This window comes from Gobio gobio (assembly GCF_949357685.1).
Source record: "Gobio gobio genome assembly, chromosome: 16".
Taxonomy (NCBI): Eukaryota; Metazoa; Chordata; class Actinopteri; order Cypriniformes; family Gobionidae; genus Gobio; species Gobio gobio.
In genome coordinates this window covers 7,321,219-7,338,724 of record NC_137109.1, presented here as the reverse complement: position 1 = coordinate 7,338,724, position 17,506 = coordinate 7,321,219, and the positions used below count along the sequence as shown (strand labels likewise).

Here is a 17,506-nt window from a genome sequence, read left to right as displayed (position 1 = left end):
AAACTTCAACAGAGTTCCTGCCTTCAAGGAAGGTAACGCTTGTCAATGGAGAGCGGCCAGACCATAAATAGACATAATAAAGGCTAGATGTCTTACGGCGGAGTCTCTAACGTCATCACCGGCAGCCATTTTGTCACAGGCAAGCTTTCTGGCGGGCTCTGTGGTGCCTGATGTAAGGCGAGTGATCTGAACACAAATACTCTCATCTCGCTGAAATCTTGACGGATTTACAAATGGTCTGGTTTCTTACAAACGTTATTAACGTGGCTATAATACTTGATGCTTGAACAAATTATGAATAATTATACATAAGTATGCAGTGTCATAACTACATCTCTGACGTTTATAACAAACCAAACAGTTTGAAAATCGGTAGAAAATTAAGCAAGATATGGTTATTTAAAAAGTACATGCACCATTAAAACACAATGTTATGAGTGAGCGAGTTGACTGTGACAAGATGGCCGCCAGGTGCCGACGTCAACCTCCATTGGCCAGCAGCGTGGACGAGACATCTAGCCTTTATTATGTATATCTATGGGCCAGACTCTCTGTACAAATGAAATGTACGAGAGTCTGGTAGGACCAGGCTAAAAATGCCTAACTTTACAGCAGAAGAACACATGTTTACAGTATGGGACAAAATGTGGTTTTGGTCTATACGGCTAATTTTGCCCTTCATGGCGACTGTGAGGGGGGTGAATTATTTTATAACTCATTCGTTTACATTATATAAAGCATTAAAGTTCTGCATAATTAAGGGCGTGGCCACTTTGAGTGACAGGTGGATTGCTGTTTGTCTGCTAGTTCATCACGTCACCTCAGCTCCGCCCACGTCCCGCCTCTTTGCCCATTTTCTGTTATCCGGGAGTGACGCGCTGACAAGATGGCGACGGCCAGCTCGACCCTACTTTACGCTTCAGAATCCTGTGGGTGACGTCAAGGACACTACGTAGCACACCTGGATCACACCACTCAAGTCAAAGAAAAAGGCAAGTCAATTGTACGTAAAAATTTATTTAGCATAATTTAAAATAATTTCACGGTTAGTTCATTTACACAAATTAATTTTGGTTACAAAAATGCAATTTTGACAAAATCGAGTTCCCAGTGTATAAATGTAGTACCACATACCATAGACACACAGACAAAAGTGTGCAGCGTGAAGCTCCCGACCGAGAGGATGAAACCGAAAGCGGTTCACTCGTCATTCGCCACTGCACGCCGGCACACCTAATAGTGATCTCAAGGGTCGCACTTCCCTTACAACAACACAGGGGTGAGTGCATCGAGTTCGGCAGCACTCGATTCAAATCAACACGAGGAATGATTAGATGAGACGCTCTCCTGGGTTTAACGAACATCCGCGACTCAGTCCAGTTATTCCACCAGAAATCTCTGTATCCAAAGGCACTCTTTGGCAGACAAGAAGGAAAAAGCTAGGTTGTAAAAACGCAAGGCAATTTAAAAAACCATTTGGCTGTCGGAGTTGTCATTCAATGTCAGTTTTGCAAAATGCTTAACCACGGCTTCCAGTTATAAAACATCCCATAATGCCTGTGTTGAGCAGACACTAACACTGAGTCTTGTGCGAGATGATATTGAAATACAGTTAGGTAACATGACAGACAACATTTGGCTTGGTTGATCATAACAATAAAACACCTGAACCCGAACGAACATTAATAATCAATCATACGTATACGTGGTACAGTTTTGAGTGCTTCTTTGTGGCCCTCGTCTTAGCGCAGGGTCTGAACTCCGGACCCGGGCGGCTCACGCATGCCTGCTGCTCAGTCTTTGGGCTTGAAAAGACAAAACACTGTTTCTGTCACACAGCGCAGCGAGAGCGAGCCGTGCAGCGGGTCTGAGGAATGAGGCGTAAGACTGAAAGCGAGCGACAGGCTGGAAACTACCGGCTCGAGGCTTTAATCGTGAATAAGGCACGCAGAGGGACCTGACTGGGCTGCCATCCTGACAACAGCACGTATATAACACTCGTTTAGCAGCGGGATCAAGCCCTTTAAAACAAGCACATAAGGCACACATCTCAGGATTATGAGTTAATCTCAAAAACACCACTGAGACATTTCAGGGTCATATTTAACCCCCTCCCCCCCAAAAAAACTAACAAAATCACAAGTAAAAGAAGTTTTGGACCGCTAAGATTCGCAAAATATAACTGCATTTGTTGTACCATCTTAAAAAAAAATAATCCGGGCTTTTAAGTGCCTAAATATCTAATAAAAATAGTCATCCTAATTCAGCACAAATCCTTGTTCTTCCCAACCTGTCCAAATATTGCTTGTTTGATGACTGAGCAGGTACGGATAAAACTAAAAATAATAATTACTTCCAAGGCACGTCAAAGATTTGGCGTAAAGTCTGATGTGTCGACCTCGTTGTATTGCACGCAGGTCAAGTAAAGCGGCGATCCCGCTCTACACACACTCCTGACGTCAATCTTTCATCGAGTGGCAATAAACCGTTATTAATCATCAGAGCAATAGGCAAGCAACCGCGACAGACAGAAGGAATGAGATGTGACCATGTCAGCAAATTCAAAAGGAAGTCCTTAAAGAGCGAGAGAAGAGATGGATACAAACACCAGGATCGCGACCCCTGCACAGCTTGCTTATGAGTTCATATCCTCATAAGAGACTATAAGAGTACGCACTTCTTGGTATTCTTTTTGGTGACGGGGTAGAGCACCGCGCGGACGGCCTCCACGAACACCTCCCGCACGCCCTCCTGGAGGAGCGCAGAGCACTCCATGTACTTCACGGCCCCAATCTGCTTGGCCAGACCTCCGCCCTGCTGCGCGGTGGTGGGCGCGAGCCCTTGCTCCTTCAGCTTCTTGACCGTTTCCGAATCCGTGCGCAGATCCCTCTTGGTGCCCACCAGGAGGATGGGCACGCTGGGACAGTGGTGAGACACCTCCGGGTGCCACTTGTGGCGGACGTTGGCGAACGATGAAGGGCTTCCGATGGAGAAGCAAATGATGAAGACGTTGGTTTGTGGGTAGGAGAGGGTGCGCAGGCGGTCGTACTCCTCCTGCCCCGCCGTGTCCCAGAGGTTGAGGCTGACCGTGCGGCCGTCCACGCTCATCTGAGCGCTGTAGTTGTCGAACACTGTGGGGATGTACTCCTCGGGGAAGGCATTTGTGGTGTAAGAAATGAGGAGGCACGTCTTGCCCACCGCCCCGTCGCCCACCACAACACACTTAATGGTCTGCATTCTGCGTCCACACGGGCAGCGGCACCTGCGGGCGAGACGAGGAGGAGCTTTAGGACAGAGGAGCAGAACAAAAGCCATAGCATGCACTGAACTACATGTGAAAACCACTCTAGCAAAATATTTTCTAGGGCTGCATAATATATCGAAATATCGGAAATGTTCATATCGCGATATGCGTATCGCAACGGCACGCAATATCTGAATGATTTTAATATGCTACTTCAACTAGGGCTGTGCGATATTGAAGAAAAATGCAATATCCTTGTTAAATAATGCGATATGCGATACGATATTGCTTTAAGTGTGTAAAATCTATTTCTTTTCCCGACTGATATCTTTCACTTAAAGCATAAGCGACTTTTTGTTTACATGAATACTCATTAAGACAGCCATTTTGATTTTGACAGTTCGAGTGTGTAACAAATAGTTTCTAGGGCTGCACAATATATATCGAAATATCGCAAATGTTCATATCATGATATGCGTATCGCAACGGCACGCAATATCTGAATGACTTTTAATAGGCTACTTCAACTAGGGCTGTGCGATATTGAAGAAAAATGCGATATCCTTGTTAAATAATGCGATATGCGATACGATATTGCTTTAAGTGTGTAAAATCGATTTCTTTTCCCGACTGATATCTTTCACTTAAAGCATAAGCGACTTTTTGTTTACATGAATACTCATCAAGACAGCCATTTTGACACAACTGTGTGTATTTGATTTTGACAGTTTGAGTGTGTAACAAATAGTTTCTAGGGCTGCACAATATATCGAAATATCGCAAATGTTCATATCGTGATATGCGTATCGCAACGGCACGCAATATCTGAATGACTTTTAATAGGCTACTTCAACTAGGGCTGTGCGATATTGAAGAAAAATGCGATATCCTTGTTAAATAATGCGATATGCGATACGATATTGCTTTAAGTGTGTAAAATCTATTTCTTTCCCCGACTGATATCTTTCACTTAAAGCATAACCGACTTTTTGTTTACATGAATACTCATCAAGACAGCCATTTTGACACAACTGTGTGTATTTGATTTTGACACAACTGTGTGTATTTGATTTTGACAGTTTGAGTGTGTAACAAAGTTTCTAGGGCTGCACAATATATCGAAATATCGCAAATGTTCATATCGTGATATGCGTATCGCAACGGCACGCAATATCTGAATGACTTTAATAGGCTACTTCAACTAGGGCTGTGCGATATTGAAGAAAAATGCGATATCCTTGTTAAATAATGCGATATGCGATACGATATTGCTTTAAGTGTGTAAAATCCATTTCTTTTCCCGACTGATATCTTTCACTTAAAGCATAAGCGACTTTTTGTTTACATGAATACTCATCAAGACAGCCATTTTGACACAACTGTGTGTAATTGATTTTGACAGTTTGAGTGTGTAACAAATAGTTTCTAGGGCTGCACAATATATTCAAATATCGCAAATGTTCATATCGTGATATGCGTATCGCAACGGCACGCAATATCTGAATGACTTTAATAGGCTACTTCAACTAGGGCTGTGCGATATTAAAGAAAAATGCGATATCCTTGTTAAATAATGCGATATTTGATATGCGATACGATATTGCTTTAAGTGTGTAAAATCCATTTCTTTCCCCGACTGATATCTTTCACTTAAAGCATAACCGACTTTTTGTTTACATGAATACTCATCAAGACAGCCATTTTGACACAACTGTGTGTATTTGATTTTGACACAACTGTGTGTATTTGATTTTGACAGTTTGAGTGTGTAACAAAGTTTCTAGGGCTGCACAATATATCGAAATATCGCAAATGTTCATATCATGATATGCGTATCGCAACGGCACGCAATATCTGAATGACTTTAATAGGCTACTTCAACTAGGGCTGTGCGATATTGAAGAAAAATGCGATATCCTTGTTAAATAATGCGATATGCGATACGATATTGCTTTAAGTGTGTAAAATCCATTTCTTTTCCCGACTGATATCTTTCACTTAAAGCATAAGCGACTTTTTGTTTACATGAATACTCATCAAGACAGCCATTTTGACACAACTGTGTGTAATTGATTTTGACAGTTTGAGTGTGTAACAAATAGTTTCTAGGGCTGCACAATATATTCAAATATCGCAAATGTTCATATCGTGATATGCGTATCGCAACGGCACGCAATATCTGAATGACTTTAATAGGCTACTTCAACTAGGGCTGTGCGATATTAAAGAAAAATGCGATATCCTTGTTAAATAATGCGATATTTGATATGCGATACGATATTGCTTTAAGTGTGTAAAATCCATTTCTTTTCCCGACTGATATCTTTCACTTAAAGCATAAGCGACTTTTTGTTTACATGAATACTCATCAAGACAGCCATTTTGACAACTGTGTGTATTTGATTTTGACTGTTTGAGTGTGTAACAAATAGTTTCTAGGGCTGCACAATATATCGAAATATCGCAAATGTTCATATCGTGATATGCGTATCGCAACGGCACGCAATATCTGAATGACTTTAATAGGCTACTTCAACTGTGTGAAAAGTGTACGTTTTAGGTCGACGCATAAGGCAGAGATAGACTGGGCACACGACTGTTACTTATGTGACTTGCTTGATGTTAAAAAGAGTTATTAAACACAATAACTTGCGAAAAACAACTCCTTGCAGTCTCGCGCTGTCTGACACACACACCGAAACCTGCGCACAAGCCGTTCTTTTTTCCTGTCTTGTTACACACTCAAACTGTCAATGCTTTCTTTTCCCAGTAAGAATGTGAAACAACACACAAATGATATTCTGTTTTTATATAATTTAAATAGATTTTACACACTTAAAACAATATCGAATATCGCATTATTTCACAAGGATATCGCATTTTTATGTCTCACAGCCCTAATAGTTACTATAGTTCAGGACTCGATAGTGCCACCATTTCACTCGCATTTCAAAAATAGATGTGTGCGAACTGCAAAATGTATTTTGGAGCACGTGTGCGAATAAAAAAAAATCCAGTTTTCTTAAAAGTAAGATTATAAAAAGTCTTCAATAACTTAAATTAGGGATGTAACGATACATTGTATATTGAGATATCGCGATATAAAAATACGGCGATATTATCGTTGAATATAAACAATATGATTCGCAATATAGAGTTGTTTTATCCAAGGCTCAGTTCACTGTATTTATAAGGTATAATTCACTCAATTTTAATTCTGTCATCATGTACTCATCCTCATGTCGCTTCAGACCTATACGATTTTTGTGACACGTGAAAACAACGCGAGAGGGAATAAATGTAGAACTAACCATTACAGTTTGAGTATAATCATTTTGGAAATAGTACTCACGCGTCAAATAAAAAAAATAAAAAAATGTATGGAGTTTCAGTGACATTACTACATGAAACAGCTATATATAATGTTGAATATTATGTTTAATAATGCAATGGGGGAATATATGCGTGTCCTGATAATAATATAATAACAATAATATTATTTCAGTAATAAAAACACATCTTTATTTTGGCTTAAAATATCGCGATAAATAACGTATCGTGAGTTTAGTATCGTGATAGTATCGAATCGTGACACTAGTGTATTGTTACACCCCTAGGTTAATGATCATTTTAAGGATGGAAAAACAAACCGTGATAGGGCGAAGTGTGATTATTAAACTTCAAAAGGCTATGGTTTTATTATATAAATGTGAGCGCTTCACATTTCAACAGGCTCGTGCGATCAATGAATAGCGCACATTTATGCCATCATAATGCTTATGAACTAATGCTGATGTTTACTGTACGTGTTATATTGAAATATGTTATAAACAGTTGTAAGAATGCACATTTTATCCCCCTCATCTGAATTTGAATGAGTATCCTGCAATAATAACAGACATTTCAAAATAAGAGTCCCTGTTTATTAAATAAAAGTCACGCAGTGTGTCCAATTTACACCCCGGTTATTATTTGGTTACACAAACTATATGTAATTTTATTATAATTTCCATTTAATTTAAAGTTAACTATTGTAGCTTGTGTCTGGGATGCCCCGTCACAGGACGGAAAGACTAAGAATATTATTTGACGCATATTATTAAATATAAAGATTTTAGTATCAGTGTTATTATAGTTAAAAACTAAAAACATTTTTAAAAATCTCTTTACTTGATATAAATAAACGTTAACTAAACACAAAAATAGGTAACTTCTTATTTCCATTTAGTTGAAATTAACCTAAAGTACCAAACTAAAACTGAAATAAAAGTTAATAAAAACTACACAGACATTTTAAAAAATAACAAAAGCTAAAGTAAAAAAATGGACAAAACAACAGAATTATTAAAACTTTTAACTAAAATGAAAATGAAAGCAGAATTACATTGAATTCAAAATATTTACAAAAACTATATATTATCTCAGTGATCCTAAAATAACACTAGTATTTCTGGTACTAGTTACAGTGTGTTTTATACAAATGCAGAAATAGTTAGTTGCGCCCATAAAGTTTCTAAATGCGCCAGTGCTCATTGGGAAAAAAGTAAGCGTCAAGCCCTGAAGTTATTGTTACTGAAACCTTTTTGTTCCTGCTGGTGCGACTAAATTTAGTTAGTTTTTACGGTCAGGGTTATATTGCCACCTGTTGGTATGGCATGCTAGCGCTTCATAGTGTGTTTTTGTGTTATTTTAAGCGGAGCAAAAACTCAAACGAAACGAAAGTGGAACAAAACTGCACTACTTGCTTGAGCTGCACAGTGTGGACCGTTTATCAGCCCAGAGCAATAATACACAAGTTTACTCGCAGGCCAATCTTGATCACCCGACACCATTACTAGTACTACACAGCGCTGGGCAATCCAGTGAGAAAGCGCATGAATTCATCAGAATTAATAACTTCGCTGTGAGATCTATTGCATTCAAATTCAAAAAACACATCTAACGGGAAAGAGTAAATCACTCGCATGAGTCGCATATGCAACTAAATCATCACTCTGGGCGACTAAATATTGTCTATCATTAGCCATTGGCTAATAAATGCTTAGATATAGAGGCTAAGTATGAGTTTAGCAAAGATATATTTTAGGGCTGCGCAATATATCGAAATATCGCAAATGTTCATATCGCAACGGCACGCAATATCTGAATGACTTTAATAGGCTACTTCAACATTGTGAAAAGTGTATGTTTTAGGTCGACGCATAAGGCAGAGAATAGACTGGGCACACGACTGCTACTTATGTGACTTGCTTGATGTTAAAAAGAGTTATTAAACACAATAACGTGCGAAAAACAACTCCTTGCAGTCTCGCGCTGTCTCACACACACACACCGAAACGTGCGCACAAGCCGCTTCTCTGAAAGCCTGTGATCCCTTCAGTTCTGTTTCGTGTCTTGTCACACACTCAAACTGTCAAATACACACACAGTTATGTCTTAACGAGTATTCATGTAAACACAGTCGGTTATGCTTTAAGTGAAAGATCGACCGATATGGATTTTTTTTTTAGTGCCAATACCGATTTTTTTCCATCAGCCTTAGCCGATGAGCGATGCGGGCTGCCGATTTTCTTGAGCCGATATTTGGAGCCGATACTGCTTTTGCTCCCTCAATTTACATCATAAAAATGACACAATGATCAGGATGATAACAATTTAAAATTTACAATTTAAAAAAGGAACATTTATTGAACTAAAAAAAAAACAATATTTAACAAATAGTAAAAACAGGTGAGGTAGAACAAGAAAAAAAAGAGTTCAGTGGTGAAAATAAATTCTGAAAATAAATATTTAAGCATAAATAAAATAATTACACTATTGCACACAGTATCAACAAGCAAGCAGCATAATAAAGTGCACACTGACTGTACTATACTTAATTTTAACTATTTACAACCTAGTCATTTAATGGTTACACTCTAAAAAATGCTGGGTTAAAAATAACCCAAGTTGGGTTGAATATGGACTAACCCAGCAATTGGAAGACATTGAAAAAATCTCCCAATGCTCCACGTGAAACTTCAGTCTTTCGACCTTTTACCATCGTGTCAATTCTCAATAGATTTTGATTAATATGCGCGAGGGAGAGCGAGACAGTTTGAAGACGGTGAGAGCTGCCCTGTGGACGCCTGTCTGTAAATAATACAGGGAAAAAAATATCGGCGAACGCAGCAGCGTTTTACAACACGTAAAAATCGCAAATATCGGCCCGATATATCGATCTAACACTACGAGCGATCTGTACTATTTCAGCTCAATGGATGCGAGTGTACCTGACCGTAAACTCTAGTGTGAAGTAGTGCTGGCGGTTCGTACCGACAACTGGTATTTATTTTTGTTATGATATGAATTTTGATACCGCAATACCGGTATGTGTCGCTTAACCAGCGTTCGGAGCGCAGCGCAGCGCGTCATTGTTCGAGAGGGGTCCCGCTTCACTGTTGCACTGTAGTGAGATCGCATCACAGCCTATGGTAAGTCCCAAATCGCCCCCTAAATCAGGGCTCGACATTAAGCCTGTTCACACGCTTGTCCAAGTAAATCTGTCATTCACTTGTCCGAGTAAAACATTTGCTTGTCCGGATTTTTTTTGTAAATATAATCTATACAGAAGCAATATTCTCACCAGTGTTTAATCAGCTTTGACACATTTAAATATGCATATTTGTCATATTTGTACCTTTTTATAAAGGGCATTTTTCCATAATCTTATTAAATATAGGATATGCTTCAGCTTTCCTTTTATATTCTTAAATTTGATCAATAAATTAAATTAGAATAAGACACTATAGGCTGTTACCAATCAAATTAAATCATTTACACTGAAAAAATACAACTGCATTAAATAATGTTATGAGATTATTTTAAATATTTTTGAATATACAAATAAGAAATGTTGGAAAGATGAAACTAAACCGCCAGTAGGTGGCAGCATGTGACCGTCTGAATGAGCGAGTCATTGAGTCGATTCAGTGAAACGGCTGATTCATTCAAGAATTTGGCGGTCGTTTACGAATAGGTCATTGAATCTTTGATTCAACCGATTCATTAAAACGCTGAATCATTCACTAACACGCTGTTGCTGTGAGATGCGTTACGGTTCTGCGGTGATATTTGTTGGAACTATTTTCGCTGCTGAAATAGCACAAAAACAGTCCATATTGCATCTAAAATGTAAGTGACTCAATGTTAAATTGTTTATGGAACTGGCGTATGAAATCAGTGTCATTTTCAGTCGTGATGGTATTCAGGAAAACAACACTCTTGTTAGTGTAATGTTGCTTAACTGTATCATATGTTATAAATATAAAAACAACACAATTTTAACTGTATGTTAACTGAGTTTCTGTGTATGAGCGGCGCTCATTTGTTTTTGATTTTCTCCTCGAGGCTGCGCGAGCCTCAACAGCTCAACCTTGTTAACGTCAGTTCGTTTTATATTATCCTCTATCAATCGCCACTTACACTGAATGCAGAATCATTATTGCACTTTGGTGATTCCCTAGTTATTTTTTGTTTTGACGTTTTAACCAGGATACTTGTCCGTCGGGCAAGTAAAATTGTTTTTCACTTGCCCCTTCAAAAAATCCACTTGTCCCGGACAAGCGTTAATGTCGAGCCCTGCCTAAAGCTTCGTTCACTATTATTCCCTACGTTATCCACTAGTATAGTTCACTTGAACGAGTGAATGAAACCGAGTGAGTGAATTCGGAAAGCCGTTGTGTGTACATCGGCTGTACACTCATTATCGCGGATTGAATGAGTGCACTCAATAATGTCCACTATGGTTTGGACACCACTACAGACAGATGGCTGTCCCCTCAAATAATGCCCTATTTGAGGTTATAGGGGGCGATTTCGGATTCAGTCCTTGATTACAGCGGAGAATTCGAACTAAACGCGGCGCGAGAGAGAGAAAGAGAGAGAGAGCGGTTTCGTGATGAGATTAACAAAGCTCACCACATGGATCACATAGCACATATATAGACCGGACCTATTTCATATACTCTAGTGCTCTAAACATAAACCAACAGCGTGTATGCACTTATTTCATCACGTCTTCTTCAAATGAAATGTAACGTTATGCAAAGGACACTGAACTGTACACGATGGGTTATTCTGCTACACGGAAGACGATCCAAGTTAATAAATAGACTAACAATTCAAAGAGGAATGAGCAAATGTAACTGTTTTATTCTTTCTGTGTTAAACTGACGTGTGTCATCTCTCTTAAATGCATTAAACATATCCTTAGACCTTTTAAATATTCTTCCATGTTTCTCCCTCGTTTTGGCAGTTTGTTGTTATATAGGGTTAGGTTTTTAAAATGCCCTCAACTCTGTTTTTTTCTCTCCCTCCGTGGTCATATTTTAATATTCATGTGTCTGTAATGAGCGTGTTGCAGGTCTGTGTTTTATTGGTTGTTGTGCATCATTTTGTGGGGCTTTGTAAACCTGTATTAACTCTAGTGTGGAGTTTTTCTACAATATTCACTCGTCATGACAGTAAAACAGGGCATTCTGGTCAATCTCCTGCAGTATTTCCTCTCTCAGTCAGTAGAAAATGTGGTTAACACGCGGTCATGAATAGGGGAAAAAAATACCGTCATATACCGCAAAACCGATATAATGTAGAAAAATACTGTGATATAAATTTTCGGTCATACCGCCCAGCACTAGGGTGAAGGCGCAAGACTCGCCGTCGCTTTGCTGAGCGCTGTGTTTCTCACACACACACACACACACACACACACACACACACACACACACACACACACACACACACACACACACACACACACACACGCTACATGTAAACCATATTCTTTGTTGTGTTTTCCTGTCAAAATAACTGCGTTCATTTGGAATTATTCAGCGTTTAAGAACAAGCAGAAGATGTGCGGTTTCTACAGTAGTGGGCGGAGCTAATGCGCAAACGACAATCTCATTGGCTGGCGCTCATCTATTACCATCCCTGTTTTGATTTCAGCAAATCAGTTTGAGCGAACGCAGACAACCTGATTAATAATCATAAACGCAGAAGCTCATCAATCCTTAGTGCTTTGTTTTGTTATAAGTAGTATTATTATCTTATTAATAATTACTATTATCTATATTTTTTACAGAAACACTGAATGACCAACAATATCTTAAGTTTACATAATATATGCGTGTGTGTACTGTGTTATGTATTTATATATTTGAATGATTAATATTCATGATCCCAGCAGCTCATCAATCCTTAGTGCGTTGTACTAAACCACACCACAAGGATTATTAATAGGCATATTAATCTCTTATGATTTTACAGTACGAGGTAACTGTGGCATTGCCTGGCAGAAGCAAGAGGAGAAATTTTCTAAGAGCTGTGATTCAGTTTCAGTTTCAGTTCAGACTTCTGTGCATGTATTCCTGCTTTATCATAAAGAATTGATTTTTTAAAAAAAAAGGATTTTAAATTAAGAAAATCAAACAGACCTTGTTAAACTCGGTCAAAACATTGGTACCATGATTTGAAACTGATCCCAAAGCATTGATTGAATCAAAATACATCTTTAGGACTGATTCCAAATTATGAATCCAATAGAAATCACATTCAGGATGTTTGGCAAGAGCCAAATAATTTTTCGGATTACTAAACCTGCTAACTTTATTAACTGAATCAAACTCTTAGTTTAGTAAAGTCAAGTGGCTTCATCTCTCCAGCACTGACAGACTGTTATTGCGGAAGCGGCTAATGCTAACCGTTACATTAGCCATCGAAAAGTTAATAAGTCCGTTAAAAAGTCTCCAACTCATATTCAAGTTTGTTTAACTAACACACCAGCACATGTTGTTAACAATATGTTAATACTGGAGAAGTGAACACAAATTGAAAACACTTTCTACAGACTGTGACATTGCTTAGCTATTAGCAGTGACTGTCTCAACACCCATCCACACTTCACACGACGATCAAGCACAACTATCCCGATGTTAAATTATTATTTATAATGATGATTAGTTAAGTTTGTACATTACTGGTTTTATCATTATTACGAGTATATTCATTTTTATTATTATTTTATTTGTGTTTTAAGTTACTGCTGTAGTGTAAGGATGCTTTGACAATATATGTAAAAACAATCACGCCACGAAAGCACTTGTCAATAATAATTAATAATAATAAAGTATGTTGTTGTCGTTTTGACGCGTATGAACTTCATTATCAGATTTGACATGGGAGTTCCTGCGCGCGCCCAATGACAACAAGTATTTCCTGTATTTTTCTCACATTCAAAAAATATGTTTTACACAGCAACTAAACCCCAGAACAAACCAGAGTCTTCGTGTAAGCCCTAACACGATAATAAAACTTATAAAATGACTTTAAAGAAGTTCTCACCGCCTCAGAAATCCTCGCGCGCCTCTCCGACTAGCGTCCAAAAGCGCGTGAACTCGCACACACTGGGATCTTACCAAAGCTGCAGTGAACGCGCTGTCATAATAAAAGTCCTCGACACACACTATCGTCCTGAACCCTTGTTATGAAAAATGTGAGTAGCCTAGCTCAGATTTAATTTGTGCACTTGAAACTTACTAGATCAAATATTTGTGTTAAGTCAATATTATGGAGTCTTCCACCTTTTCCAGCACAAGGACCTCTGGCATTTAAAAAGTTTAATTTAATAGTTTAATAGTTGTGTATTTTAATTTAACTGAACTGTGTCCTATCCTATCCTTAGCTTAAGTTCATAATATTATGTTTTCATTTTATCACAAAACTAGTTTTAGACGAAACAATCCACTGTTTAAAACCTGTGATCTAAATAATAGTGCATGTATAACATCTAAATTAAGCAATATCACAAAAGCAAGAGTGCCAGTGTTTGAAATACACTGTTCAGGCGTAACATTATGGTGAAGTGAATAACACCGATTATCTCTTCATCATGGCAGCTGTGGGTGGGATATATTAGGCAGCAGGTGAACATTTAGTCCTAAAAGTTTTGTGTGTGTGTTAGAAGCAGGACAAATGGGCGAGCGTATCCTTACGAAAATTAACCATGGTTTCACTACTCTAACCATAGTTTAACTATGGTATCTGTGGTAAAACTGTGGTTATATAAATGGTAATAAATTAGCCACAAAAACATGGTTAGGGGAGAGTGGGGTAAAGTGAGACATTTTTTACATTTGCTCCCCTCTAAGCGAGCTAAAATGATATATCAGTGAAATTGACATATGTCCCATTAATTCAGGATGTTTCCTAGAAATGGAAATTATCAGAATGTATTCAGGACGAAGATCAGTGAAAATATGATTGTTTTTTAAAAAGTCGTCTTGTGTCTCACTTTACCCCAGCTTAGGGGTAAACTGAGACAGACCAGAGAAATCAAGGGGTAAAGTGAACCACTTAATTGTTCCACTCTTAAGCTACCATAACAACACATGTTGAAACAGTCAGAATCCTGACAGCTCGCTTGACCACCACACTTTCCAGTTTTTTCATGGGGATTGGGCAATAAGTACTCTTTTTTCTTTCTAAACACTTGAAAGTAACTCTGAACAAAATCAAATACAACATAATATAATTCAAAATGTTTTAATTAACATTCAAATGACAGATAGAACCAGTTAGACTAGAACACAGGACCCTTAGAGACAGCTAGTGTCTGGGGGTCAGAGCAAAGGTCAATCTGAACCAGCTAGAAGAGCCTGGGACTCAGATCACAGGACTAGACCCATCAGCCATACTGTCATACTCTACATCTAGGCCTACTCTACAGGGAAAGATGAGGAGTGTCTCTCTCCGTGTGGCTCCTCCAGGCCTTTAGGGTGAGGCAGCTTCTTCTCCACATCACCTTTAAGAACATGTGCCCCAGGTCGTCTTCCTGGTGTATTGCCTTGGCATGATGGCTTTTCTACAATGTTTATGACATTACACGGACCACGGAGCAATGGAAGGTGGGAAACCTTGGGTTCTGCCATCATGTGGATGTTACTTTGACACGTCCCACCTACCTAAGCATTGTTGCAGACCATGTAGCCTTTCATGGAAACGGTATTCTCTGGTGGCTGTGGCTCTTTCAGCAGATAATGTGCCGCCACAAAGCACAAATGCTTCAGGAATGGTTTGAGGAACACAACAACGAGTTTGAGGTGTTGACTCGGCCTCCAAATTCCCCAGATCTCAATCCTATCGAGCATCTGTGGGATGTGCTGAACAAACAAGTCTGATCCATGGAGGCCCCACCTCGCAACTTACAGGACTTAAAGGATCTGCTGCTAACATCTTGGTGCCAGATACCACAGCACACCTTCAGTGGTCTAGTGGAGTCCATGCCTCGATGGGTCAGGGCTGTTTTGGCAGCAAAAGGAGGACCAACACAATATTAGGAAGGTGGTCATAATGTTATGCCTGATCGGTGTATCAGCACATACTGTAGTTAATCAGTTTTGAGCAGCATAAAATCCATAAAGTAATTCATGTGAGCGAAAGATGATACATTTTGATTTGAATGTCTACATTAGAACACTGATCACATGACTTCATGGGACACTGCATCATTGGTCACATGGAAAGTTGAGGCTCATTTGAATGGATGGGAGAATGAAACCCTCATGAGTTCTAGATTATGTTCATTAATCAACATCACAAGAGTGCCAGTGTTATGAATATCAGCACAGCTATCACAGCGAGACACAAGTCACCATGAAGTTTCTTCTACAGAATCTACACAACAGTTTCGACAAGATTGTAAAAGAGTAGTTAAAAAACGACGTATCATATACAGACAAATGGAGCGATACAGACAGTCAAATTATTCAAAAAACTGCATTCATAGAGAAAAAAATATGCCACACAATCACAGGCAAAATACTTTGACCAATCATTGTGAAGTATTAATGAGAGCACTATATTTATATTTCACTGTAAATACATTTTTTTCTTCTATTTAGTCTGTCAGCCATTCAAATGATCACAAATGAAAACAAATGTTCCACAAGTACATTAAACACACTAGAGTAACACAACAGTGTTTCAGAGTAAAGCGACGCACTGCGTTCATTTACACACGCAGTTCAGATATTCATTTTATATACAATTTTATTATTGCAAAAGTAATATATTTTTGGCTTTATTTTTTATTAGAGTAAAAAAATTATTACATGCAAATATGCTGTTAAATCATTGACATTAACTTAAAGTCTTAGGAGTACTTCAAGAAAATATTGTATGTCAAAACAGTTCGGCTGACCAAAAAAGTTCAGTTTAACAAAATTATATCAAAAGCAACTTGCAAAGTTTTTTTTTTTTTTTTTACATTTAAAAATATTTTTAGTGGTGTTTAGTGGTTTTCCCATGTACTCAACATGCAACAAAAGGGAAGCGCACAATCTATATTGTAGTCTATAGTGTCATTTAATTACAAATCATTGCACAAACCTCACCTTATATTAGTTAGGCAGCAGCTATTTGTGAAAATAGCATATTTTCTTAGCGATAATTGCTATTTACACCGATAAACTTCTCTGTACTCAAAAAAATTCACTTTCACTGTTGTTAGATGCACTCAAATCATCCTTGTTCACGTGACTTAAAAAACTCATGTAACTAAATTTACTTGAATTTACTGAGTTGTTTCTACTAAAAATGAGTATTGTCAGCTTTACTTAATTAGTGTTTGTTCGGTCAACTTAACATTGCTGAGTGAAACAAACAAACTGGGCAGTGGATCTGTAGTTCCCAGCATGCTTTGCAAGGGACTGCATTAGGAGAGTAAATTTAGGGATTGAAGTGTTATTTTACGTTTTTCAGTAAAGGGAAAGATGTTGTTAGTTTATGTTAGTGTTTAATATTCAGTTATTTTGGACATTTAGAGGAGTTTCCATTATGCAGAAGAGTGGTGCCTGTGTTTGGGCTGTGGCCACTCATTTACACATAATTATTGGATGGACTTCCTGCCCTCAATTAAGTTATTTTTGCATTTTGTTTCTAAAAATGTGCTTGTTGTTATTTAATAGTTTTCCACTTACACTTGTAGAGCAAGTAGTTAATAAGGTAAATTAAATTGATAAATGTGTTCACCTAACATAATTATGTTTTATAAATTTAACATAACATTATTAAGTAAACTGCACATTTAAATATTATGTAACAGTGACAAATTCAAATGATTTGTATTTAATTAAAGAAATTTTGTCAGCTTTACTTGACTTTCTTTTGTTCATTTAACTAAATTGTTATTTGTAAAAATGACTCAATATAGTTGTGTGGAAC

At 38.1% G+C, this 17,506-nt stretch overlaps 1 protein-coding gene across 1 annotated transcript; it reads right to left on the bottom strand.

Moving 5' to 3' along the window:
• Positions 1-1,004: 1,004 nt before the first annotated feature.
• On the bottom strand, positions 1,005-13,707 carry rhogd (ras homolog gene family, member Gd). Its single transcript, XM_079839799.1, has 2 exons — positions 13,628-13,707; positions 1,005-3,262 (listed from the first exon to the last, which is right to left on the bottom strand). Exon 2 carries the CDS (start codon positions 3,235-3,237, stop codon positions 2,662-2,664), a length of 576 nt encoding a protein of 191 aa, XP_079695925.1. The 5' UTR covers positions 3,238-3,262; positions 13,628-13,707; the 3' UTR covers positions 1,005-2,661.
• Positions 13,708-17,506: the final 3,799 nt, after the last annotated feature.